The 27785-nt window shown below is 44.8% G+C and overlaps 1 protein-coding gene across 1 annotated transcript; it reads left to right on the top strand.

Annotated features, from left to right (window-relative positions):
• Positions 1-197: 197 nt before the first annotated feature.
• GABARAPL1 (GABA type A receptor associated protein like 1) lies at positions 198-13569 on the top strand. Its single transcript, XM_051608129.1, has 4 exons — positions 198-388; positions 4502-4580; positions 6518-6636; positions 8762-13569. The coding sequence occupies exons 1-4, from the start codon at positions 299-301 to the stop codon at positions 8825-8827; spliced, it is 354 nt and encodes a 117-aa protein (XP_051464089.1). The 5' UTR covers positions 198-298; the 3' UTR covers positions 8828-13569.
• Positions 13570-27785: the final 14216 nt, after the last annotated feature.

Below are 27785 nucleotides of genomic sequence, written 5' to 3'. Positions count from 1 at the left end.
CCTGGGCTCCCAGGCGGCACATCCCTCCTTGCCCCCCCTCCCCAATAGGTGGGCGGTCGGCGCCTCCCCCCCCCCCCCCTCGGCACCCCAGCGACCCGAGCCCCGCCCCGTGACGGCAGGGTCTGGGGGTGCCTCCCCGTGACGTTGGGGCGCCCGATTTGCCGTCTCCGGCGGCTGGTGCCCACCCCGGGGCACCGCGGCTGAGCTGCGCTTGCGGGGCCGTGCGGGGCCGGGCTGGGCGCTGCGTGCGGGGAAGGGTCGCGGCAGCCCTCGGGAGGGAAGGTGACAGCCCGGCAGCATGAAGTTCCAGTACAAGGAAGACCACCCGTTCGAGTACAGGAAAAAAGAAGGGGAGAAAATCAGGAAGAAATACCCCGACAGAGTCCCCGTGAGTGTGTGTGTGGGGGGGGGGGGGTGGGGAGGGTGAGGGCAGCAGTGGCGATCGCGGCTCTGCCGCCTTTGTTTTCTTTGTGGATTGTTGTCCTCCGCTTCTGGCTTCATTTTTAGTATTATTTTTAAAGGCAAAAGGAATGAGATTAGTAGAGGTGAATATGATCTTGACGTTCTGATTCTCATTCCAGGCTGCGTTTTTGTTTTGTTTTTTTTCTTTTCTTTCCTCTATTGCAAAGCTATGGCTGTTTATTCTGTAGGAAGCTCTGTATGGCTGCGGGGTGTAATTCCCCTCTTTTCCCTGGGAACCGCAGTAACTCGACAGCTAGAATGGTGCTCGTCTTTTTCTGGCAGCCTGTGTGCGTGGGCTTGGGGGGTGGGGAAGGAGCTCTGTGAAAATGGAGGAGAACAATGATGAGTACTGGGGTACTCTTCCTAGAAAACAAGGTCTGTATCCTTGTCACCTGATACTTTCCCTTTATTTTTATTTTGCTTTATTTTGGCCTGTCTTTTGGATACAGTCTGTTCTTTTTCCTTCGCACGAGAGAAAAATGATACTTCCCAATCTTTCTGCCCTCCTGTTTAATGATTCTGTGGAAAAAAAGTCACTTGAAAAACAAGGTCATTAGCTAAACTTTGCTTCCTCATCCTTCAGTCCCTTTGGAGTGCCTGTGGAAAACTTTTAGCTTTATAATTACTAGTAATAATTGGGGAGAAGAAATGACAAATCAAATTAATTGTGAATTTTTTGTGTGTGTTCCTTTTTAATAAATGCTTTGCAAATGTTCTTGTTCCATCCCCACTGGAGAGATCAGTCCTAGATTTACTACCCAGGGGTACTGCATGCAAGATAACTCAGACTCCCCCATAAACCTAAGGGCGAGGGTGAACAGTTACACCACAGGTTTTCCCTGCAGGCTTGGGAGTGGCCCATAACTGGATCTGCAGAAGTTTTTGGAAGTCAGTATTTGGCTGAATCTGTCCTAGCTCTCTTTGGGGCCCCTGGCATAGCACAGCAGGGTGAGCATGCAGTGTCTGTCAGTGGTGAGGTGCGTGCGGTTCTGTGTTTGGGGATGAGAACTGCAGAGGGCTCTGTAGGTCAGGGGTGAGACAAGCTGTAAACTAGGGATTAGCACAGCAGATTGTACAGCAGATCATGCTAGATACGCCTGGAAGAGATGTGTGGAGAGTGGACCCTGCCTGGCAAGAGGTGAAAGAGGTCAAGATAGAGAGGTACCAGCAGATCTTCATGGGGAAAGCCAGGATCAAAATAACAAGGTGTGCTGTAGTTAAGGATTAAAATTACAACACATGGTGAGGTATATTGTCAGGGATAACCTCTTGTCAGAGCTGCCTATGGAGCAAATAAATACAGCACACAACTGTTCTTTACATCACTTCTGTCTCTGCCCTTCACGACAGCAGGATCCTTGAAGATGATGTCTGGGCTGCACAAACTGCAGTGCCCTGATAAATCCCAGCATTTTGCTGAGATTATACTGTTGGCATGGCCCCATATTACCACAGTCACCACCCAGCAGCAACAGACATAAAAATAACCAGTATCTGCCTTTTGTATATTCTTTGTAGGCTTGTTTATGTGCATGAAGGCTTTAGTGCTTCAGAAGAGATCCCTGCACTATCAGGCAAACTGACTATAATTGGTAGTCAGACTAGTAGAGCACCTCCATTTCTCCCCTGCTTCTTTGCAAGAGCGAGATCTCTCTGAAGCTCAGTGATGATCTGATTTAAATCTTTCCTAGGGGCTTAGAAGACCCAACACTCTCACCTTTTCTTCGTAGGCATTACTTCTTTTTCTTCGTTATCCTTTTGAGTCAAGGTATTCAGATCAGTGCTGCTAGCTAGCAGTTCTGCTTGTTAGTAGTTTCTGAAATTGGAGGTAAGGTCTAAAGGTTTCTCTCCACTGCATTTTATTGTGTTAGATATTGCCTTGTTGGATGTGCAGGTAAAAAATTTGCAAAGTGCAGTTGCTGTTCAGCCTGCACCTGTTTAATGAGATAATGGCACTGCCCTTCATAGCATTTAACAGCTGCATCTTGTATGGAAATGCATGTCCTACCACAAACTGCCTGAAAGAGCTTGAACGTCTTGTACTAATTGAGGTTCTTGAAGTTCTTGAGGATGCAGAGACAATCATCTTACTATTTAAAAAGAAAAGAAAAACTTAACATTTTCAGGGGTTTTGGCTGTTTTGGCAGCATCCAAATGGAGCACAGGGAAGAGATGTATGGTGTGATACGCTTTGCAGATACTTGGATCTAGAAGGAGTCAAGTTAGTATGGCACTTTGTCCAGGCTAAATACACCCAGTTTATCATCATAACATTTTTCTCTGCCATAGTGTCTCACCAATGTGACAATCACTATTTTGCTTGCAAAGAAGGCTTAGTTCACAGCAGTTTAGCCTTTTCTGTTATACAACAGATACATTTTCTGATTTGGGGAGCTATGGGAGCATGGAGCCCGTAGAAATTAGTCCCAGAGTGTCTCACATGGTGTATTTGCAATTATAGGGTGTGATGGAATAAAAGTTGAGGAGGTTCAGAAAATTCGCTTCTTGTTGAGATGGTCAGAATGGCTTCACCAGAACAGCAAGCCACATATATTGAATCATGCATTATACAGAATCATAGGATCGTAGAATGGTTTGGGTTGGAAGGGACCTTAAAGATCATCTAGTTCCAAACCCTCTGCAAGGGCAGGGACACCTCACACTAGATCAGGCTGCTCAGAGCCCCATCCAGCCTGGCCTTGAACACTTCCAGGGATGGGGCTTCCACTTGTCTGGGCAACATGTTCCAGTGTCTCACCACCCTCACACTAAAGAATTTCCTCCTGATGTCTAATCTAAATCTCCCCTCTTCCAGTTTTGATCTGTTGTCCCTTGTCCTCCGACTACAGCTTTTTACTTTGTAAAAAGCCCCTCGCCAGCTTTCCTGTAGTCCCTTCAGGTACTGGAAGGCTACTATAAGGTCCCCCTGGAGCCTTCTCATCTCCAGGCTGAACAGCCCCAACTCTCAGCCTGTCCTTGTAGGAGAGGTGCTCCAGCCCTCAGATCAGCTTCATGGCCCTTCTCTGGACTTTCTCCATGAGCTCCATGTCCTTATGTTGGGGGCTCCAGAATTGGACACAGTACTCCAGGTGGGGTCTCAAGAGCCGAGTAAAGGGGGAAATATCTCACCAGTTCAAAAATATGCATCACAAAAACAAACAACCAAAAAACCACGTTCAGTTTTTCTGCACAAACCTCATAGTTCCTTGGAAACATGCTTCCAACCTTTGGAAAGGTTTTCAAGGTTTTTCATTGAAGGAGCCCAAAAATCTGCTGCCAAGCTTCATATTTTTATGTTGTAATGACATTAGAATATAAGGAGGTTTAGTGGTTTGTGTCAAAGGTCTCTGAATCCAGTTGCCCAGATGATAGCCTATTTTTTGTTAGATATTCATATAAATACAGGAATGTCCATAACTATGTAAATAAAGAAAAATAACTTAAAGGATATGAATTTCAGACTACAAGAAAACTACTGCAGAACTGGAGATTAAAAAGAAAAAAACAACATTCCCCAATGAGCTGTAGTTTCTCTTTAATTCTTTGCTTCATTCTAGTGCACTTGGTACTGGTGAACATAAAAATGACGATGTAGCCCTTACTGGGACTATGGCTGATTTTGTGCCATGCAGTTTGGATCCGTAACCTGGAAAAAGTTCATCTTTTTTGTGATACTTCTTGTGTTCACATATTAGCCTCCTGGCAGCTCCTTCATCCGAAATTAACCTGAATTGGGACCATCTAGGTGACCTGATTTATTTTCTTCTCAGGTATTCCGTTTTATTTTTATGTCTGTTGCAGACTGCATTTTTTACTCACTGCTTACTGCTGCAGTAACCTGGGCTCCCAGCACAGCTATTGCCAGTGATTTTAGTCTTCTCACCTGTCTGTTCCTTAGTGTTGTGTATTTGTTAGAGAGATTTCTAAAGGACTGGTAGCACCACCTCACTCAAAGGGTAATACTTTCCACTGATACTTTTTGTCCATTTACTTTATTGATACTCATGGTTCACTTCTTTATTTTTCTCTCTCTATCCAGGTAATTGTCGAAAAAGCACCAAAAGCCAGAGTACCTGACCTAGACAAAAGGAAGTATCTTGTGCCTTCTGACCTCACAGGTAACAAAGTACACCTCCTTTCCTCCTGATTGTCAATGAGAAGGTCTCAGAAGTGCTTTTTACTCTTATGATTTGCACTAAGAAAATAAACGCAGGCTCAATATTTTAGCATTATCCCAGTTTACCTGGCTTTTCTTGTTATGTTTATATACCTTATAGCCTGAATTACAATATGCAGAATTCTTTGAGATCTGAGGCATCTCACTGTCTCAGCTAACATGCATGTGTCACTGTTGACTTCTAGCACTGACAAAATTGGTTGAATTGTGTATCGTAGACAGTGGCCTAATCATCAGTCGATGATGAATTAGCTGCAGAGTTATCAGGAGCTGTATGGTTGTTACAGGAAGATACAAGTTCTTGAAACAATCCCACAGTTTTCCACCTCTGTCGTTGGAGTCATGGTGTTGTGGTTTTGGCCTAACATGACAAAAAAGAAACAGCCACATGGCCACTCACTCACTTCGCCCCCTCACACACACTCTAGGATGAGGAGGACAAAGCCCAACTAGAAACTCATGGATCGAGACAAAGGACAAGGAGGGTCCTTCACCAAGTAAGGTCCTGGGCAAAACAGACTCAACTTAGTGAAATAATAATAATAATTTAATTTCACACTAAGCAAGCACACACAGGACACAGACACACAGAGAGCAGGGCTTGCAGATGTTACCCCACCCCTCCCTTCTTCCCAGGCCCAAATCCCTTTGTTCCCAGTTTCTCTCCCTCCTTCCCCCCAGCGGCACAGGGGGACAGGGGATGGGGTTTAGAGTCACTTCACAGGCTGGTGGTTCCTGCTGCTCCTTCCTCCTCAGGAAGAAGGATTCCTTACAGTCCTGCCCTGCTTCCCCACGGGGTCCCTCCCATGGCAGAGAGTCCTCCACCAACCTCTCCTTCATGAGTCCTTCCCACGAGGTCCAGAGCTGCTCCAGCCTGGGCTTCCCACAGAGTCAGGGGCTGCTTCGGGAACAGCCACCTCCCCTGGCCCCGGGGTCTTCCAAAGCTGCATAATCAGAGTCCACTGGTAGCAAATCCACTGGCCACAAAATCCAGGACCACTGGCCAAGTTCACCCCTCCTGGCACCTTCAGGGAATGTTCCACCACGTTCCTCCACGAGTGCAGGGGCACAGCTGCCATCTCGCCATGGACTGCAGGGAAAATTCTGCTTGGGCACCTTCTTCCCCTTCTTCCTCACCAAGATCTGCCTCTCCAGCACAGGTCTTCTTTTTTTAAGTGCTGGCTCTGCTCAGCTCTTACCTCAGTTCTTTCGCATGTTAATGGCAGAGGGGCATCTACTGTCCCTCTAATGGCTCCTTGGCTGGGTTTGGAGCAGGGGAACCTTCTCAGCTTCTTACCAGAGCCACTCCTGGGGCCCTTCCCCCACTACCAAAAAAAGCCACCAAACTAGCACACACAGCTACAAAGTTCCTTTTCTGAGTGGTCATGGCCAGAACCCGAAAGAGTTAAAGGAACAACATTTCTTTTTCTTGCAGTTTTTAATGGACTATGGAATATTTTCTTGTGCAACATAGTTCAAGCAAGAAGTCAGAAATGTGTTTTCAGGAATTTGTTCTCAGGAATGTACACACTTAGATTCTCCAGGGTGTCTTTAATGTATAGAATTTAAAGGCTAAATTAATTAGAGGTCTTCCCACCACTCCCCACAGAACATTTCATACCATGGTAGGTGGAGTGTGAATTTTAAGGGTGGATGGTCTGAGGCATGTACCCGAGAAACTGCCAGCTTCAAGTGGATTGGCTGCTAATGTAGTTAAAATTGTGAAGTTACTGCTTTTTTTTCCCACGTTGTTAGTTTTTCCCTACTTTTTACATACAGCATGTGACCTCCACCACCAAAAGAAAACAACCATGGTTAGGGATAAGAAAAAAAAGAACTCTTACTGCACCTAAAGCATTCTCCTCTGTTCCTCTTCAGTTGGCCAGTTCTACTTCCTAATCAGAAAGCGGATCCACCTGAGGCCAGAGGATGCCCTGTTCTTCTTTGTCAATAATACCATCCCTCCCACCAGTGCTACCATGGGCCAACTGTATGAGGTAAGCCTGGCCTGTCTCTTTCTCCTGTTGGTGTGTCTGGATGACTGAATATCCTCACTGAAAGACAACTGAGCACTACTCAGTTGTCAATGGGCACAGCTTGGTCACAGGAACACAGGCCCCATTAGCCTCGACTGTTTCCCATCATCTGTTCAGGGAATTTCCATTCCACAGTTACAAAGAGGAGCCCTAGAAGCCTCATAGAATCATAGAATGTGCTGAGTTGGAAGGGACCCCTCAGGATCATCAAGTCCAACTCCCATCTGTCCCTATGTAGGGCACCCTTAGAATCACACCATGTGCCTGAGAGCATCATCCTAATGCTTCTGGAACTCAGGCAGGCTTGGTGCTGTGACCGCTTCCCTGGGGAGTTTGTTCCGGTGATCAGCCACCCTCTGGGTGAAAAACCTTTTTCTGATATCAAACCTAAATCTCCCTCCCCTGATTCGGCTTTCTGCCATTTCCCTGAGACCTGTCACTGGTCACAGGAGTGAAGGGATCAGGACCTGCCCCATCTCTTACCCTACTGAGGAAGCCACAGACTGCAATGAGGTCACCCCTCAGCCTCCTCTTCTCCAAGCTGAACAATCCAAGTGACCTCATCCCTTCCAGACCCTTCATCATCCTCGTGGATCTTCTTTGGACACTTTCCAATAGCTTGATGTCCTTGTTATATTGTGGTGCCCAAAATTGCACGTAGTGCTCAAGGTGAGGTCACACCAGTGCAGGGCAGGACAATCCCCTCCCTTGACCGGCTGGCAATGCTGTGCTTGATGCACAGAAGGGTTGGCCCTTCTGAGTGCCAGGGCACACTGCTGGCTAATACTCAGTTTCAATTCAATAATAGCAAAGAAAGGTGTATTTCTAGTTTGGGTACATAGAATTATGGAATGGTTTGGGTAGGAAGTAATCTAATTTTAACTGGTTGTCTGATAGTTGAAAGGTTTGTCATATCAGGTGGTGAATAGTTGACCCAGCCATGATATGTTGGTCCTGCTACTTAAATGAGGTATGGAAATAAACAACTTTATTATTTATATTTTGGAGAAAGATTGTGTAGGGATGGGGGGTTGGACACAGACCATATACACTGGCTTTCCTGTTGATAAAAAAGATATTTCCTTTTAGCCACAACACAGTATCAGTGCGCAACCGTCTATAGATACAGTGTCATGGAACACTTATTCTTTGTTCAGAATTACTTTTTAATTACTTGCACTGTGTATGTGAGGACCTTGTAGGACACTGAAAATTGCAGCCTGGCATTTCTTCTGAGCAGTGTTATTTGATTTACCTTAAAGGCAAATTCTGTGCCCATCAGAGGAATGTTCCTCAATTATATAGCCATTATATCACTCTTGGTTTGCAGCCTGAATTGATTTATCCTTGGTTTCTCCATCTGTTGTGTTAGTGTGTTTTAATAGGAGAGCTCCAGTATGGTGCTGTGAGCCTTATTTGACCTATGACTTTTTGACAATAACTGGATCATGTGTATGTGGACTGGTAAAGATAATACAAGATTAAGACATGCAGGGAGTTTTCCAAATCTGGACATGTGGAGGAATGTATGTCTAACTGTCCAGAGCTGAGATCAGGACTCTGTTCTGGCACTTTGCAGATTTTTTGTATCAGGGTATCACTTAATATCTCAGCTTTACTGCCCACATTTAAAACAGGACTAGAAATACAGCTGCTTGTCAAAGTGGTCTGAAAAATGACAAATATAACCACATTTCCCAAGTACTGTATTTTCAATTTTTAAAGCCTTCTAAGTGTCTCCTCTCCATCTGAAGGCCATACCTGTGCTGGGATTCTGCTGCACAGCCTGCGACAGTCAGAGCTGTTTCTGTAGCATGTTTGCAACACACTCTGGTTGTGGTTCTTCAAGTAAATCCACTGTGTTCAGAAATGCAACATGCCTTAATTTAGAGGTAGAGCTATATCCAGAGAGAGGGAGTTACTGTACACTGTCTTTGGTATGAGGAAGTGAAGCCCTTGATGTAAAACAGGAGAAAAAGCAAGAGCGGTTATGCCCTCTTGTTACAATGACCTCTTGGTTGGGCTTTTTCACATGTAGCGGGTTACAGGGCTTTTTTTGTTACTTTCTCCCTTTCTCCCCCTTCAGGATAACCATGAGGAGGACTATTTTCTCTATGTGGCCTACAGTGATGAGAGCGTCTATGGCAAGTGAGCACCACCCCCCAGGCATGCAAGCGAGATGGACTGATGGAATGGACTTGGGGGCGGGGAGGGGGGGGTGTGGGGGGAATGTTGTAGAGGACGAAGGAGAATGCCTGAGAAGAGGGAAGGAGAACTGGAAGTCAACCACATGCACAATGCCGTCACCTTCCATGTATTAATTATAACCATTTTTTTTTAAATTAAGGGGAGGGAGGGTAAGGGGACTGTGAACTGGGTGAATGAAAGGGTCAGCTGAAAGGCTAACAAGGAGTTCTCTGCTGAGGGATGGGCAGACTCCACTGTTCATAGTTCTTCTCTTGCCACAGGTGGAAGTAGTTAGCCCTCACTAGAGGCTCTTAGACAAGCCAGTGTAGTGAAGCTCCAGGAGAGTGACTGGACAGGATGGCCCTTTTGTGTAACCCTTTAATTAGATGCAGAAGGCATGCTGTGTAATATACATTGTCCTTGTCATGCTTTGCCCGTGGCACGGGCTGCACTCCTGTGAGCATTCCCTCTGCCCACACAAGTCTGTCCTGTGCTGACAGTCCTCACCCCAGCTTCTATGTGTCAAGTGTTCCAAGGGTATTGCGTTTCCCATCATTTCCATCAGTATTAGAAGGACTAACTCTGAGGGCTGAAAACTCCTTAGCTATAAGACATGAAGGTTGGGGAAAAGAAGGAAGGAATTACTATTTTTTTCCTTTGTTGCTTTAGTTGCAAGTGCTGGACAGAAAAAATGGAGACAACCCGTTTGTTCTTTTCAGTGGACCCAACTGATTAACTCCTAAGCATAGAGCTAGAAAGGACCTCAAGAGAATGACTAGCTTACTCCGGCTCTGAAGCAGGACTGAGTATACCCAACAAGCATGCCACAGCTGCCCATCTGACTTGTTCATAGTGAACTTGGCTAAGGCAGATTCTTGAGGCTACTAAAGCTGTCTGTTCAGTTGCTAGCTACCCAACAAGTGGTAGAGCTTTTTTTCCTACTTAACTTTAGTTTCCCTTGCTGTGCATGAAGGCAACTAAATACCAGTGTTTTTATTGGGAAACACAGAAAAATATCTGCCAGTTTCCTTGTACCAGTTTTCTGCAGTTTTGAAGATGGCAGAAGTCCTGTGGGTTTAGCCTTCCCGTCCGTGTCTCATCCCTGTACAGCCCTTGCACCACATGCACAAGCAGAAGAAATCAGTCACTCACATGTGTGTTTTGCTGTTTTTTTGTGGTTAGACAACAATGCTACTCTTTACCACAAGAGAAGTGCTTTTAGAGTTGGAGGGGAAGGAGAAGAGATTCTCTGTAAATTTTTTAAAATAATATTTTATTTTAAGCCAGTGTTCATAGAAGGGTGCTAGAGAGATTCTGTCCTGTGCAAGCCTTATGCTGTCATGCCAAAGCAGTTTCTGCCTAGTGGCACAAACAGTAGATGTTCCCATAACTGCCGTAACTCTGATGAAGGCATGGGGTTTGGGGAGTGAACTGACTTTCAGGAAAATTCTGGGGGTTTATGTAAAAATCAGAGAACTGGACCTGAAGTACTGTAAACATTACTACATTTAAGAGAGGGACCAAGTGGGAGGAAAAGACAAGAAGGATGAAGAAGATGGACAGATTACAAAAAGTTTAAGGTATTTACTCTATTTACGTGATGTTAGATCCCATTTCTCTGCATTCCTCAGGAGTGAGAAATCAAGATGAGAGCTCCTCTGATTGTGGGAGACAGGAAATCAGGTTTCAGCTGTCTCTGACACACAGGTACACAAGGCAAAGAGCAGGGTGGGAGCATGAAGTGGAAGTCACTGGCAGAACTGTGTGAAGGTCAGGGAAGGCAGTGTAGTGAGGCAGGAGGGTTGCTGCCCATTTGGTATGGGAGATAGCAGATGATTGCCTGTCTTTTAATAGTCAGACCAGCTACCCCCAGGGTGTTCAGCCTCCTGACCTGGAAAATAAGGGCGGAGAGCTGAACAACTCCCCCAGAATCCAGGAGGACATAGTTAATGATCTGCTTCTGCACCTAGACACACACAAGTCTATGGGGCTTGATGGGATCCACCCTAGAGTGCTGACAGAGCTAGTCAGGGAGCTCGTTAAGCCTCACTCCATCATTTATCAACTATTCTGGCCAACAGAAGAGGTACCAGAGGACTGGAGGGTGGATAATGTGATGCCCATCTACAAGAAGGGCTGGAAGGAGGATCTGGGGAACTACAGGCCTGTCAGCCTGACCTCAGTACCAGGAAAGATCATGGTGAGGCTCATCTTGAGTGAGCTCACACAGCAGGTCAGAGGATCAGGGCCAGCCAGCATGGGTTTATGAAAGGGAGGTCTTGCTTGACCAACCTGATCTCTGTGACCACGTGACCAGCCTTTTGGATGAGGGGAAGGCTGTGGACGTTGTCTCCCTGGACTTTGGCAAGGCCTTTGACACAGTCTTCCACAGCATTCTCCTGGAGAAGCTGGTGAATCATGGCACAGACAAGTGTGCTCTTCTCTGGGTAAAAAACTGGCTTGATGGTCAGCCCCAGAGAGTTGTGGTAAACGGGGTCAAATCTAGTTGGTGGCTGGTCACCAGTGGTGTCCCTCATGGCTCAGTTTTGGGGCCAGTCTTGTTCAATAGCTTTATCTATGATCTGAATGAGTGCACCCTTAGTAAGTTTGCAGACAACACCAAATTGAGTGGGAGTGTTGATCTGCTAGAGGGTAGGAAGGCTGTGCAGAGGAACCTGGACAGGCTGGATCTTTGGGCCAAGGCCAGTTATATGAGGTTCAATAAGGCCAAAGGCCAGGTCCTGTATTTTGGTCACAACTGCAGGCAACACTACAGGCTTGGGGAAGAGTGGCCAGAGAGCTGCCCAGCAGAAAAGGAAATGAGGGTGCTGGTTGACAGCTGCCTTAATATGAGCCAACAGTGTGCCCAGGTGGCCAAGAAGGCAAATAGGAATAGCATGGAATAGCATGGCCAGCAGAAGTAGGGAAGTGACTCGGCACTAGTGAGGTTGCACCTCGAGTACTGTGCTCAGTTCTGGGCCCCTTAATCTGAGAAGGACATTGAGGTGCTCGAGTGTGTCCAGAGGAGAGCCACCAAGCTGGTTAAGGGTCTAGAGAACAAGTCTATAGGGTTGTATAGTCTGAAGAAAAGGAAGCTTAGAGGAGGCCTCATCACCCTCTACAGCTACCTGAAAGGAGGTTGTAGTGAGGTGGGTGTTGGTCTCTTCTCCCACGTAGATAAAAATAGGACCAGAGGAAATGGCCTGAGGTTGCGGCAAGGGAGGTTTTGATTGTATATTAGGAAGAATTTCTGTACTGAAAGAGTGGTCAGGCCCCGGAACGGGCTGCCCTGGGAGGTGGTGAAGTCACCATACCTGGAGGTACCCAAGAAACGTGTAAATGTGGCACTTCAGGGTTGTGTTGATGGCTGGACTCAGTGATCTCAACCAGGTTGAGGTTCTTCTCAACCAGGATGGTTCCGTGATTCTATGAGGGGGAGTGAGTGCAAAGGGTGCAGACAGAGGAGTCATAATGGGCAGACAGCAAATCATAGAATCGTAAAATGGTTTGGGTTGGAAGAGCCCTTAAAGATCATCTAGTTCCAAACTCCCTGCATGGGCAGGGATACCTCCCACTAGAGCAGGTTGCTCAAAGCCTCCTCCAGTCTGGCCTTGAACACTTCTAGGGATCCACCCTCACACTAAAGAATTTCTTACTAATGTCTAACCTAAATCTACCCTCTTACAATTTAAAACCAATAACCCTTGTCCTATTGCTACATGCCTTTGCAAAAAGTATTTCCCCAGCTTTCTTGTGGGCCGCCTTCAGGTGCTGGAAAGCCTCCATAAGGCTTCCTCACAGCCTTCTCCGGGCTGAACAACCCCAGCTCTCTCAGCCTGTCTTCATAGCAGAGGTGCTCCAGCCCTCTGATCATCTCTGTGGCCCTCCTCTGGACTTACTTCAGGAGCTCCATGTCCTTCGTATGTTGGGGGCTTCAGAACTGGACTCAGTACTCCAGGTGGGGTCTCACAAGAGTGGAGGGGGAAAAAAATGGGGAAGCAAAGGATGAAATGAGTGGGTTAGTATTCCCCAGTTTTTCTTCCTGAAATCCAGGTTTGCTGTTCCATCATGTGCTTATCTGGAATGAATGTGTTTAGATGAGTTTTACCTACTAACTTCAATTTCTGCCTGTAGTGCTCAGTTCTCTATTTTTGGCCTACTCTCCTTCAATTACCAGGCTCTTTTCACATCCTTTGGGTTCAAATCCATATCTGTCTCTTGTTTTGAGAAGCTTTGAATGTTCCAAAGCAGAGAACAGACAAAGGAGGCTTTCTAAGGTAAAAGGCATAATGTGGGCAGATGGTGTGCATCTCTGCTTCTGTCTCACTTGTTCACACATGTGCTGCCAAGCACATGGTTGTGTGTTGTCTCAAATGGGCCAGTGCTTAGGCACACTCAGGGGAGAAAGAATTGACATCTGACGTGCTTGGTTTTGTGTTCAGACCTCCTCTTCCCTCCTGCTGGGTTTATAATGACGTGTGGGACTAATCTCAGCCGTTTGTTACACGTAGAGTTTACAGATTAATTTAGTTATTTCATGGTTCTTTTAGCTGGGTTGTTGTATTTTCTTCTGTTTTTTGCATTAGTCTGTTACTGTGTGAGGTAATAGTGGTAATTGTTTTTTTGTGTTGTTTAGCTTCAGGTTCTTGTCAAGTTCATACTACTTGAGCTAAATCAACCAATCAATAAAGATGCATTTGAAAATCACAGGCTTGCTCCCAAATGAGTGACTGTAGTATTTTTCCCCACATGTGCTTGTAAACAAAGGGGTGACTTTGTCAAAACTACTTTTTCCCAGAACTCCAGATTTCCTCTGTCCTGTCCAACACAAGTCATGTTTCTCCTTTATTTTGTTATGTCGTCACACACACCCCCTTGGCCATGTCTTGCTGTGCCACCAACATGAACTTTCAGTAGACCTGGATGACACGAGGTGTTAAGGTGCACAATGGATGCAGTGAGGCATTCTATACTATTTTGCCAGTCCTAGCCAGCTGATGGGGTCCCAAGGGCACCACCAGCCCTCACTGTTCTTGCTCAGCCCCCAGGGCCATCCTTCACCCTGCCCACGACTCAGGGCTCCATCACAGGCCCCCAGGGCCGTCAGCCTTTGCTGAGTGCTTCCACATCAGGGCCAGTCTTCAGCCCACCACAGCCCTGCCATGGCTGGGGCTTGCCCTGCCCTGCCCTGCCGGTGGGATTCCCATCTTGACCACCTCATCACCATGACAAGCCTTATGGTCAGGACTGGTGGCTGGGCCTGGCTACCATTCCTGCCTCACTCCCGACATTGGCTGCTGTAGGGTGGGTCCCAGGATGTCCTGCTGCCCCTCAGGGAGCCACCAGCCCTCACTATCTTGTGACTGTTCAGGCTCAGGTGGGACTCTCATCTGTGGGCAGAGGGTGTCAGGGAGGCCCCAGGGAGGCCCCTTCATGCCTCAGGGCCCTCTAAAGATAGTAAAAACAGAGATAAGGATATCTGGGACTCTATGAAAAGTAAGCCTGCTGTGGCAGCAGATCTAGGCTGCTTTTCCTGGTGGGTATTTGTTTGCTGAGAGAGAAGGAGCCCTGCTGGGAGCTGGCAAGACCAGCAGGCGCCATTTGCTCAGTGCCACAAATCTGTGCCAGGCACCTGTGGCACCTAAGGAGGAAAAGGATGTGTGCTGTCATCTCGGCAGGTGGCAATAGGCTGGGGAAGTTCTGCTTGTTCTGCCTCTTCCTTCCTCCTTGTCACCTGTGGGTTTGTGCCACAGTAGCAGTCAAAGCAGGCTGTGCTGATGCTGTGGAGGAGCAACTATCCAGTGGCTGAGCTCTTGCCCAGCCACTAGCTGAGTTAGAGGGTTGCTTTAAGCACTGAAGTCAGGAGTTAACATCACTGAAACTCACAGGAATAAAAATTGTTAGGCCTTACAGGATCTTCTTTTCCCCACTGCATGCAGGGTGAAGCCACAGTGTGTGTTTTTGTTGCTAGTGCCGAGGGAGAGGCAGGAACTCATCCTGCACCGTGTGAACTTGGAGCCAGCCCATAGCAGTAGTTTCTATGCTGATTTCCACCATCGTGCCTAAAACAAGCTACTCCTGTATGGTAGAAGGGTGCAGTGACTCCAGCCAGATGGGCAGAGATCAGCTAAAAGCATACACTATCAGCTAAAATAATTTGAATTTCAGCTTCAAACATAGTGCATGTTTTGCTGTCTTGGCTGTGGTATGGTCTACGGGCTCAAGTAGAAAACTGCTATGGAGTTGTTTCCACATCGAAGCAGGCCTCTCCCACTGCCCCTCTCACCCCTTTCCTAGGAAAATGGTGCAACAGTGATGTTTGTATGCCTTGTACCTGCCAGGCTGCTTTGCATTTTTGTGTCAGGGCCATTGCTGAAAGGAACTGCAGGTGAGTGCATTTGCTGAATATGATTTGCCTGGTCCACATGTGAAATAATGGTCTGTGCTCAAAGGCTGTCACCTTTATTCAGAGGGTAATGGAAACAGGATTGGAGCAAAGCCTATGCAAAAACTACAGGTTCAGCTGGTTAAGAGAGGTTAAGTAATTAATACTCTCCCTTGGTCACTATCACTGCACCTGGGATCCTCTCTCCAGTCATCCTGATGCTTGCTTTAGAGGAAAGCATTATCCTGAAGAAGATACTACCTAAGGAAAGAGATGGCCTGGGGCGTTATGGTCTGACAACATCATCTTGAAGGATATCTGGGCTACCATCAAAGGTTCCAAATTATGCTGAAGGCTTCCATGAAACAATAATGTCTGAGATGGAAAAAACACTGATTAAAACAGAAATAAGACTACCAGAGGGAGAAACTCCAGCTCATTCCTGTCACTCAATCTGAGATAAACACTCCCCCAGGATGAGAAACAGAGTGTCTGGAGAGCTCATTGCTGGCAGGCAGTCACAGGACTGACCCAGGCAGAGCTGACCATGACTGACCACGAAAAGCAGCTGCTCCAGCTTGCACTGCTAATCCTTTGGAGGATGTGTCAAGTCGCATCGTATTTGTGTTCCTGGAAGCATGCAGGCCTTCCAACACACAGCTCATGCCTGGATGTACATGTGTTACAGGAATGAGTTAATATTCTCCTGAAGAAGCTGGATCTTGCAGTACCTTTCTGTACAGTAAGGGACTGATTTTCCCTGATTTTGCACTCTGGCCAGTGTCATCTGCGTGTCATGTTGTTCTTGGAATTAAAAGGTTGTTAATAAACACTATAAACAGTGATATGTGAAAGCAGCAGCAGAACATAAAGATCCTAACTTTCAAGTGAGGACAATGCTAGAACTCCATTAAGGTTGAATGTACTGGATTATCAGCTGAAGGAAAAAAATATCTGATTTATCTCCTGTAAATTCCCTGCCCCAGCTTAAAGGAATCTTTGTCAGACCTCAGGACCCTATTTTGTTGTTTTGCTACAAATCCTTACTAACCATCTGAGCAGTCTCCTGCAGTGTGCACACACTGCTTAGGAACCTAGAGAGCTTTCAGGAGGTAGCAATCCCTGTTACCATTAGCAGGACATTCCCTAGTGTTTGCTGAGGTTGTAACTTTTTGCTGTATGTTGGGGTAAAAGCATCCCCCTTCAGTGTTCTCAGCACATGAAATGTGTACATGGCAAGTCTCACAGCTGCCAAAAAAATCTGCAGCCTGTTTCTTTCTTGCTGGAAACCTGGCTTGCTTTACCAGGTATGATATCTACTGCCAGTGCTCAACATCTGTGGATGCTGTTCCCAAAGGACTGATGAAGCTGTTTGGAAGCACGGGGTCTGCAAGAGGGTGGCCTGTGGTACTTGAGAATGTCTCCTTAACGTGTCTGGAAGATCAGGAGTTGATGGTGTATATCCTTGACCAAACTTAGAATCCTCCTTCGTAAAGTAAACCCTCTATTTCTCCTTCAGCTTGTAGCTGGGCCTCGCTCCGCCTCTTCTCTCTCCCAATATTGTAGTCTTCCTTCAGTGGCACATCCTCCCCTCAGGGTGCAACAAGATTAGCAGGAACAGAAAGCTTACCTTACTCTTCAATGTCATTGCCTGCCCAGCCACCTTCTCTCACACAGGAGATGAGTGAGATGTGCACTGATGCAGCTGCACCACATAGCTCCATTACTTGTGGTTAGAAGACATGTTACTGCCAAGCATACAGTGAGCAGGGCTGGAAATCATAGAATCATAGAATGGTTTGGATGGGAAGCGGCCTTAAAGATCATCTAGTTCCAAACCCCCTGCCACGGGCAGGCACACCTTCCAATAGACCATATTGCTCGAAGCCCTGTCCAACCTCACCTTGAATATTTCCAGGCATGGAACTTCTACAACCTCCCTGGGTAACCTGTACCAGTGTCTCACCACTCTCACACTTAAAAATGTCTTCCTATCTAACCTAAACCTCCCCTCTTCCAGTTTAAAACCAATATCCCTTGTCTCTCCCCAGCTTTCCTGTAGGCCCCCTAGGAGGTCTCCTCAGAGACTTTGCTTCTGCAGTCTGAACATCCCCAGCTCCCTCAGCCTGTCTTCATAGGAGAGGTGCTCCAGCCCTCTGATATCTTTGTGGCCCTCCTCTGGACTCACTCCAAGAGCTCTATGTCCTTCCTGTGTTGAGGGCTCCAGATGTATCAAATGCATCACATCAAACAGGCAAAGTCATTGCTTGTCATTCCCACAAATACACGTCTGTGAACATACCACCTTGACCATGCTGACACAAGTGTAGGCTGCGTCCTACACCTTATGCTGGAAATCCCATGCCAAGCGCACCCCAGACACACTTGTACACATGTGCATCTTTTCTGGTGCATTAAACACACGTACATCTTCACATGCTGCACTGGCCACATATTGCCATGTCCAAACTCACTCTGTATCTTCAGTTGTACCCCATGTAACAGTGGAATCAACAACCATGTGGCAAAAATAGCCACTGGGAAGTGGAAATCAATAGGGAAACACAGAATGGAAAAAGCACAGAAGGAAACTGGAGCACTCAAAAAAGGTGCTGCAGTCTGCAGCCACTAAACTGTTATATCTACAGAGCGCAGAGAATGCAAAGTGGAGAAAAGGAGCTCAATACCTACAGCCATATTTCAAAGAAGAAACAACAGTCACTCTTCCTCTATCCTTTGCAATTGAAAGTGAAAATTAGAGGCTGGAAAAGTAAGACCTTTCTGACTAGGAGTGGATTGGACTGAGAGAACAGGAGGGAGGCAAAACTGATGGGCAGTTTGTGGAGTGCAGATGGAGGTAGTAGCCTGGCAAAGCAAGGTGTGATGGGAGAGTAAGAACAGACTAGTGAAAGGGCTGCAGGATATGAGTGAACCCAGCAGAACTGTGTGGGAAGCCCAGCACTGGAATAACACAGTTGTTCCAAAGCATGATGAAAAAGATACAGACATCTTAAACTAATACCAAAAGTATTGCAGAAAAAGTTTCTCGTAGATGAGGTATGTGGTGGCTCCAGCAGGTACTCAAGCATTCAGACTGTTGTCACAACCAATAGAACTGTAGCTGCATGTAGCAAAGCTGAGTACCTGATGAAGCTATGCCTGTTTACCTTCCTGTCTCTCTATCTAGTCCTTCTGTGAGTAGTCATTATAATAGCCATACAAGCTCACTTTGACCATTGTGATACCACAGTGCTATCAATTAACCTCTTTGACAGTGGGGGCACATGGAGGCAGACTAAATTTTTTGCCTGACATCACACAGGAAATTTGTGGCAGGGTGGGGGAGTGAACAGTTATCACAGGGATGGTCCTTTTTCTTAAGAGATATTCTGAGCCCACAAGCTAATAGGGATTATAGGTAACAGGGTGGTATTGCCATGACGATGTGAAGGGTAATTGAGTAAAACATTTAGGAGAGAACTAGAAGACAATGAACAAAATAAGGCTAATGCATGCAGCATGGGGAATAAACAGAAAGAACTAGACATCTGTGTGCGGTGACACAACTATGATCTCATTGCAATCACTGAGACATGGTGGGATAGCTCACATGACTGGAATGTTGTCATGCATGAGTACATCCTTTTTAGGAAAGATAGGCCAGCAGGAACTGCTTGGAGAAATCTAATTGGGTAGGGTACTGGAAGGAAAGGGGCACAAGAGAGTTGGTTAATATTCAAGCACCACCTCATCCAAGCTCAAGATCAAAGTGTCCCAAAGACTAAGAAATCGAGTAAGAGAGCCAAGAGACCTGCATGGTTGAGCAGGGAACTTCTGAACAAACTTAAGTGGAAGGAAGAAGTGTATAGATCAAGAAAGAAAGGGTTGACCATTTGGGATGAATGCAAGGATGTGGTCAGAGTGTAGGGATGCAAGAAGGAAAGCTAAGGCCTCCTTAGAATTAAAACTGGCAAGGGAAGTCAAGCACAACAAGAAAGGCTTCTTCAAGTACATTGGAGGTAAAAGGAAGACCGGCGGAAATGTGGGCCCACTGCTGAATGAAGCAGGTGCCCTGGTGACAGAGGATACAGAGAAGGCAGAGTTACTTAATGCCCTTTTTGCCTTGGTCTTTACCGCTAAGGCCAACCCTCAGGATTCCCAAACCTTCCAGACCACAGAAGAAGTCAGGAGTGAACAAAATTTCACCTTGATTGAAGAAGATTGGGTTAAATATCAGTTAAGGAAGCTGGACATATACAAATCCATGGGCCGTGATGGGATGCTGCACCCATGTGTGCTAAGGGAACTGGCAGAAGCCATCGCTAGACTGCTCTCCATCATCTTTGAAAAGTCCTGGAAAAGGGGAGAGGTGCCTGAGGACTGGAGGAAAGCTAATGTTACTCCAGTCTTCAAGAAGGGCAAGAAACAGGACCAGGTAACTACAGACCCTTCAGCCTCACCTTCATCGCTGAAAAGATGATGGAGCAGCTCATTCTAGGGGTCATCTCTAAGCACATGGAAGAAAAGAAGGTTATCAGGAGTAGCCAGCATGGATTCACCATGGGGAAGTCATGTCTGACTAATCTGATAGTGTTCTATGATGACATGACAGAATGGATAGATGCAGGGATGTTATCCTCCTCTACTTTAGCAAGGCTTTTGACACTGTCTCCCACAACATCCTTGTGGATAAGCTCAGGAAGTGTGAGTTAGAAGAGCTAATGATTAGAAGATCAACAGTGAAGAGTCCAATTGCCTCTGTGGCAACTGAGGCCTGTGAGGCCTGTGACTAGTGGTGTTCCCCAGCTGTCAGTACTGGGCCCAGTCTTAGTCAACATCTTCATCAATGACCTGGATGAGGGGATGGAGTGTATCCTCAGCAACTTTTCTGATGATACGAAACTGGGAAGATTGGCTGATAAACCTGAAGGCTGTGTAGCCATTCAGCAAATTCTAGACAGACTGGAGAGCTGGGCAAAGATTAACCTAATGAGGTTCAACAAAAAGTAGAGTCCTGCACCTGGGGAGAGAAAACACCATGCACCAATATAGATTAGGCCCCATGGAAAAGGACCTTGAAGTCCTGGTGCACAAGTTATCCATGGGACAGCAATGTGCCCTTGTGGCCAAGAGAAACAATAGTATCTTGGGGTGTATCAAAAACAGTGTGGCCAACAGGTCAAGGGAGGTTCTCCTCCCCCTCTGCTCTGCCCTCATAAGACCACATCTGGAGTATTGTGTCCAGTTCAAGTGGGATAGGTGTATACTGGGAAGAGTCTAATGGAGAGGTACAAGGCTAAAGGACCGGAACATCTGTCATACAAGGAAAGGCTCAGAGACCTGGGACCGTTTAGTCTTGAGAAGAGGGGACCTTATTAATGTCTACAAATATCTGAAGGGTGGATGTCAAGAATGGGCCAATCTCTTTTCAGTTGTGCCCTGTGATAGGACGAGGGGAAACAGCACCAAGTTGCAACACTGGAAGTTCCATCTCAACATGAGGAAAAACTTCTTTACTGTGAGTGTGATGGAGCACTGGGACAGGCTGCCCAGAGAGGTTGTGGATGGCTTCAAGACCTGTCTGGTTGTGGTCCTGTGTGATCTTCCCTAGGTGTTCCTGCAGCAGGGAGATTGGACTTGATGATCTTCAGAGGTCCTTTCCAACCCCTATGATTCTATGATTCTATGATCTGGGGCTATTTAATCTGAAGAAACGGAACCTCTACAACTACCTGAAAGGATGCTGTGAAGAGGTAGGCGCTAGTCTCTTCTCTCAAGTAAGTGGTGATAGAACAAGAGGAAATGGCCTCAAGGTGCACCAGGGGAGGTTTAGACTAGACATTAGGAAGAACTTTTTCACTGAAAGGGTCATCAGACATTGGAACATGCTGCCCAGGGAGGTGGTTGAGTCACCATCCCTGGATGTGTTTAGAAGTTGGCTAAATGTGGCGCCTTGAGACATGGCTTAGTGCTGGGCTTGGTAGAGTAGGGTTAGTGGTTGGAGTCGATGATATTGAAGGTCTTTTCCAACCTAAATGATTCTGTGATTCTGAAATTACTGAAATAAACCTCTCATCATCTCTGGGAACACAGCACTGTAACATTTTGATGTTCTGCCATTTGCAGACTGGAAAACCTCTTATTTATTTGTCAGAAACAGCAACAAGAAGGTAGCTCTGATTCTTGATGTACTGCCAAGTAAACACTGCTGAATTGTCTTTGAGCAACAGCTGTCTTCAAAGCTCATTGATATATTTATATTTATCAGTGCCTTCTTTTTCTGGAACAAAAATCAAATCACAGTGCAAGACTGGGGAAAAAAGAAAGTGCATTTTCTTTTTGTCATTTGCATTTTGTTGGATTTTCTGCCAATTTACAAGTATTTAGTATCTGCTCTTCTATTTTATTATGAACACTTTTCACAAAATTTACAAGAGGATTCAAATTATGCAGGTGCCTAAGTGTAATTTTGAAAGAATTTAGACATTTAGCTCTATATCTTCAGGGCTGAAATCCAACTCAATCCTGAAAATGTTGAAATAATTGCAACATAGACTTCCAGTAGTAATTTGTTTTGTAGTATTTTTAAAGACATAGTCATATGACATAGCAGAAATAAATCTTGATGTTTTTGAGACCTCTGGTTGTCTAAATAAAAATCAGGTAAAATTGACTTTTGGAAATATTATCCTTTGGGGATAGCATTTCCTGACTGAGAAAGAGAAAAAAAAAAATAGCATTTTAAAATCTGTACATTTGCTGTGGATGTTATGGAGATGAGTGTCAGTGTTTCATTATTAGAATAAAATGTCATAGACTCTCTTGGCCTCAGAAGATGTGAAAGCACTAATCCAGTAGTAGAGACTGAAGGCCATACATCTACCTAATAAAATGGAGAAGCCACATTTATTTAACACCACTGCAGTGACTGAGATATTTTTGCTTCTTATAAAATATTTCAGCTTATTTTGCCTTGAGGATGTCCTATAAGAAACATTTCCCCAACTCAGCCACAGGTGAAAATACCTTTTATTAAAACTTTAGCTATTCCAGAAAGCAGAATCAAGTGCATTTTTGGACCAACATCTGAGCTCTGGAAAAATCCCAAAGCTGCTAAGGCAGATTAATATTTTAGCGTATTATTTTACTGTAATATTCTCTTTAATTTCCTGCAATATTTTTCCAGAAAGCAGAACATATCCAAGTAGTACATCCCTGGTAGCATGAGCTGCAATTTGCTGTGGTGCACTGACACTCCGCTTGACTCAGGTGTTGCACTTCAATTGCTCCCACAGCATGGACATTTTCTCCTGTTTTTGTCATTAGTGTTGGGTTGTCCAGAATACAACAGTCTCCTTGAAGGGACCTCTCTGCAAAGGATTCCTGGGCAGAGCCTGCCTCCCAGATTTGTTTACTAGGAGAGATAGTATTAGAGGGTGGCTGGCAATTTGTAGCTACAACACACACACACACCAACCACAAACTCTAGTATAAATGTCAGTGGCACCATGGGTTCAAGGCAACAACACTGTACTGGGCATAACTGACAGGGTTTCTGTAATGGAGGGCTACTGGGGTGCCCTGTGTGGGAGAAGGCAGGGAACTGCTCCATGCCAGTCACTGCTACTGCCATCTAACCTTGAAGTGGATGTGAACAGCCCATGGTGCTCCTGCAACCTCAGCCAGTCAAAGCTTGTCAGAAGATCCATGGCAGAGCATGTGGCACTCCTGCTCAAAGAGATTTCACAAAGAACAGCACCCATGAAGTGGAAGAGTTATATGAGGAGACTCAAGCAAGAAGACATTGCTGGGGACATGGCTGGAGATGCAGCCTTGGAAGGTGAATCTCCATGCCAAAGCACAGACATGCCTGAGGGACTATGGCTTGTGGAGAACCCATGCCAGAACAGGCACTACAGTCTGTGGGTGGCCCACACCAGAGCAGAAAAAATGAGTAAAAAACATGGACTGGCAGAGAGAAATTATTTCATGCTGACCTCAGCCTCCTGCACTGCCCACTGCATCCCTGAAGGAATTGGGAGAGACTGCATAATGCTTGGTGAAAACAAGGTAAGTTGGGACCAGGAAGGGGTGGGAGTGGTGTTTGACTAAAGTTGAGCTGGGGGAAAGAGGATGAAAGATATTTCTCTAAACATTTGTTTAAACATTTATGTTTTCTTTTTTTATCTCAATATCCAAATCAGTAATCCCAACTGGGCAATAAATTAGATTAAGCAAGATTTCCCAAGTTGAGAATGCTTTGGTTGTGACAAGTACACTTACTCCAGCTGGTGAAAGTGTCCCAGTCCTGCCTGGTGGCCCAGCTTTTACACGTAGCAGTTCCCACTCAAGCTTAGCCTTCTGTATGATACTGTACACTTGAGGATGTAGTTCCTTCCACAAGTCACAGTTGTTTTAACTATTTACTGCCACCTGAGATACCCAGTAAGTCACCAACTACCTCATGTCTCGTCAGCCCAGGCTGCTTTAGCTTTCTCCATATATAAAGCAAATTAATGGTCTTTTTTGGGGGCCACTCATGTGTTACAAGGATGTAAAATTGTTAATAGTTCTTCTTTATTTCTTGTTGTTGTTGCATACCTGAATCATTTGGAACAGTGCAGAAGTAGTTCAGATCTTTGGGTGAGCTTTCCCCATAACAGCTATTTGTGCTTTCCTTGTTGTTTTTTTTCCCAGAATCATCTGAAGTGTTAAACTGGCCAAGCAGTCCAGATCTTATTTTGTCTGAGTGATAGTTTTGGGCAAGTTTCACCACATGACAAGCCTAGCCTAGTTTCCAAAGGTCCTTTACAGAGGCTGGCACTGAAATGGTCATCCTAGCTATGGAAAGGCAGCTGTTCTTTGAGCTGCAGAAAACAATCATAGATAAGTGACAGGTACAAAAAGCAGAGTAACATACAGTGTCTGAAGCAAGAAGTGGGGGAATCTGTCTGCTGGAACTGGGTCAGCACTTTCATAAGCCCATCCACTTTCAGAAATACTGAAGATAATTTGCTACTATTCATAAGCTTAGTTTGAAAAGTATTTTCTGTCTCCAAATAGCATGTTTTTTGATAGCAAATATGAAAGATTTAAACCATACATAATGTGGGTGTTTTAAAAGCAGAAAAACAGAAAGCTAAATTATATAATGAAATGACACAGAAAAATTATATATGCTGGCTACAATTTGGGGATAGTGTGTTTTCTGGGGAGCAGGAAACAGGGCGAACAACTCTAACCCAGTATGAAACAGAAATCTCTGAGTTACTCTGGTTTTCCACTTTCAGACACTTGTTATCATAAGCATTTTGTATTAAAAACTCATGTTTCAGTCAAAGAATGCAAATGTCCACTTTTCTATAAGATATTTGTCTGCCTGATGACATGCAGGAGTTGTGAGAGTCTGAAGTGTAGAACAGAGATTATGAAGTCATCAGATGGAACAGATTCAGTCTGGTTAAATGCAGGACCCAAGACCTGAACGTTAGGTTTCAATGCTATGAAGTCTGGAGGCTGTAACCAAAACTTTACTCTTCAGGCATTACAGTGTAAAGGAAAATAGCCTTATCCTTCCAGCTGGGTAACAATGACAGTACCTAATAAACTCCCCTGGAGCAATAAATTGTCACCTGGAGGATTAGTACTGAGTTTCTGAAAGACAGGAAAGAGCATCAAAAGAGACATAAAGGATTTACACTGGAAGAAAATATTAGATGCTTGATCCTACTTTCACTGGCACTACTGGAGAGCTTCAGTTTTGATTCTATGAGAGTAGACTCTGCATCCAAAAGCAGAGACAAGATTCCCCTCTAGGCTACATTCATGACACTGAAACTGGTAGAGATGCACAGAGGCAACTGACAGTAACGTCTTGTCTGGAAGCACTGTCTCTCTCTTTCAGCCTCTCTCTCCATCATGAGAATAAGTGATTTGATATAAATTAGGTTTTCTTTATGTTAAAGCTGTTTGGTTTTGGTTGGCTTATTTGGTTAGTTGTTTTTTGGAGATTTTGTTTGTTGGTTGGTTGGTTGGTTTGTTTGTGGGGTTCATTTTTTGGGGTTTGGTTTGGTTTGGTTTGGTTTGGTTTTTTCCTGGAGACTGTAACACTTTTAACATAATCAAATAAATGTGCATAAAAATATTTGGGAGTCTTTTCTGTAAACCTGTACTTTATTAGTAAATATTATTCAATTTACCTTTTGTACAAGGAGATATGAATAGATTTCATAATTACCTTATTTCATTATAATTAGCAAATAAAATGAGAACAATAGAATTAATTAACAGTTTTGACTCACCTTTATACATTGTTTAAAGACAAGACTCCAGTCAGGGAGTAATAAAAAGAGATTAAAAGGGAATTATTTTAGCCTTCTCCTGAACCAGATGAAGAAAATAAAAACAAATTAATGAACAATACCAAAATACAAGTTTGCAGAAACATTATGTTTAATTGGAATTTATTTCAAATTGTTAGTTTTATTATTAGTTAGTTTTATTGCTGGTTAGTTAATTACTGTTGCCAAGCACATTTTAAAGGTTCAAAGTGCTAAGAACTGCTGGATCTGACAGAATGGTGCTCATTCACATTTGCTGCTATAGGAAGTTGATGAGCCAGGGTTATTTTACTCAGATAATATTTTCTTCTTTCCAAAAAAGCTGTATAAAGTAACATTTATTCTCAAAAGTTCTCAGCTGAAAATAAAGTTGAAAGTTCCACTGCAAACCGGAACCATGAGCAATGTAGTAAACTGTTATTTTGCCCATCTGATATCCAAAGTGCTTTGTTTCCAAGAAGAAAATCTGCGTTCACAGCCCTCAAAACCTTGTTCATTGAAAACCACTGAAAAATATATCAGATTATTAACAAATGGCTGCTAACAGCTCCTTGAGAGCATCCTCCCCTACCTTTCCAAGCAACTACCCCTTCAGTGAACCTGTCTCCACAGCGTTAACTATCACAGGTGGTCCAAAGTCAGATCACAGTGAAAAATTATCTTCTGCCTTTGCGATAATTTGTGATTATTTGTGATTATTAAACAAAACAGGCTAGGTATACAAGTTCTTAACACAGAATTGGATTGTCCAAGCTTTTTTCTTTTTTGATTTTTTTGTCTCCAGTTGTTTTTTGGGGTTTTTCCCTGACGCTATGTACACAGGACTGCTTCAAATTGTATCAAATACTATAAAATAAAATCCAGCTCTTTTTAAGCATTTAACACACTGCAGGCAGCATAGAACAGAGAGCTAACAGGGTTTCCACAAAATCAGTCACTAGGAGAGATTATCAGATGGCATAATGCTTTAATAGGTATTGTAAAAAAATATCAGGGCTTAGATGTCAGTCTTGCAAAATTACACCAAAAAAAGGAATCTCCAGCGTCCTAGATGTCAGTGGTAGCACAGTTCTTGTAACAATAGCATCCATGTAATTGCTTTAGAAAACATGAAATAATTTGTGCAAATCCTCTTTTGTCACCCCCCTTCCCCATGGTTAGGAGCACTCTTTTCTCGATATAGCACCATCTTTTTACACCACTACCTTCTTACAATGTGTTTTGATTTCTGTGCTCCCTGAAACCCCAGTGCAGCCATGCTGTCCCCATCCCTCCGACAACCAGTGCAGCAGCTCGGCAGTGCACAGTGCCTTTAAGAGAAGACTGTGCTAAAATATTTATGTTTTCTCCTAGACAGTGTAAACACTGGTTTGCATTCCAGAACCTGAATAATTTCCCACCTCCTTGGTGCTGTCAGTATGGTTTATGGATCTAATAGTTGGTTATGGAACAGTCACAACTGAAACAATCTGCAGAAGTAACCCAAATCCATGATTTTCGTTCCTCAGCCTCTATAGAGAGAACAGCTTGCCTCCAGTAAGTCAGAAACTTACCCTACACTTAACTCACAAGAGAAGAGAGGTGGCAGGGACATGGACATGGACCGTGGCCTCTGCCAGCCGTGTTACTGCTCTCAGCTCCCAGCAAGTCATCCACTCACTACAGAACAGCTGGCCTGTGCTGCTCCTTGGCACCTGATCTCAAACCATCCAGCTTGCAATTTAGGCAAAACCTTGTTTCGTGGGACAGTGAGTATTAGCTTATGGTTATGGAGCCTCAGCCAACTTCAACAACAGACAACATGTCTTGGCAAATTAAATCCTTCTAGAATAGTTTTGTCCTTCAAATAACATCCTTGAAGTCTCCTGATAGCTCATTTCAGAGGACACCTGGTCAAAGCAACACAGAGGTGCTGCATAGCAACAATTCCCACTGCTAATGGGCATATGGGATATATAGGTCTATATATGCTATCTACGTCTCTGATTTCCGTATCTGAAAAACCTCAAGGGCCAGAGATAGCAAGTTTAAAAATAAGACCATGTATAGCACTGACGAATGCATAAAGCACAACACTGATCTCAAGGGAATGAGTATATGAGGATTTGTATTGTTTTCATTTCTGTCTTTGGAGATTATATGACAACATTCTGGTCTAGAACCTCCAGCACTACCACCAGCAATACTGACAGCAGGAC

The sequence above is a fragment of the Apus apus genome, chromosome 1, assembly GCF_020740795.1.
Source record: "Apus apus isolate bApuApu2 chromosome 1, bApuApu2.pri.cur, whole genome shotgun sequence".
NCBI lineage: Eukaryota > Metazoa > Chordata > Aves > Apodiformes > Apodidae > Apus > Apus apus.
The sequence above is the reverse complement of the archived record's forward strand: the minus strand, read 5'-3'. Positions and strand labels throughout refer to the sequence as shown.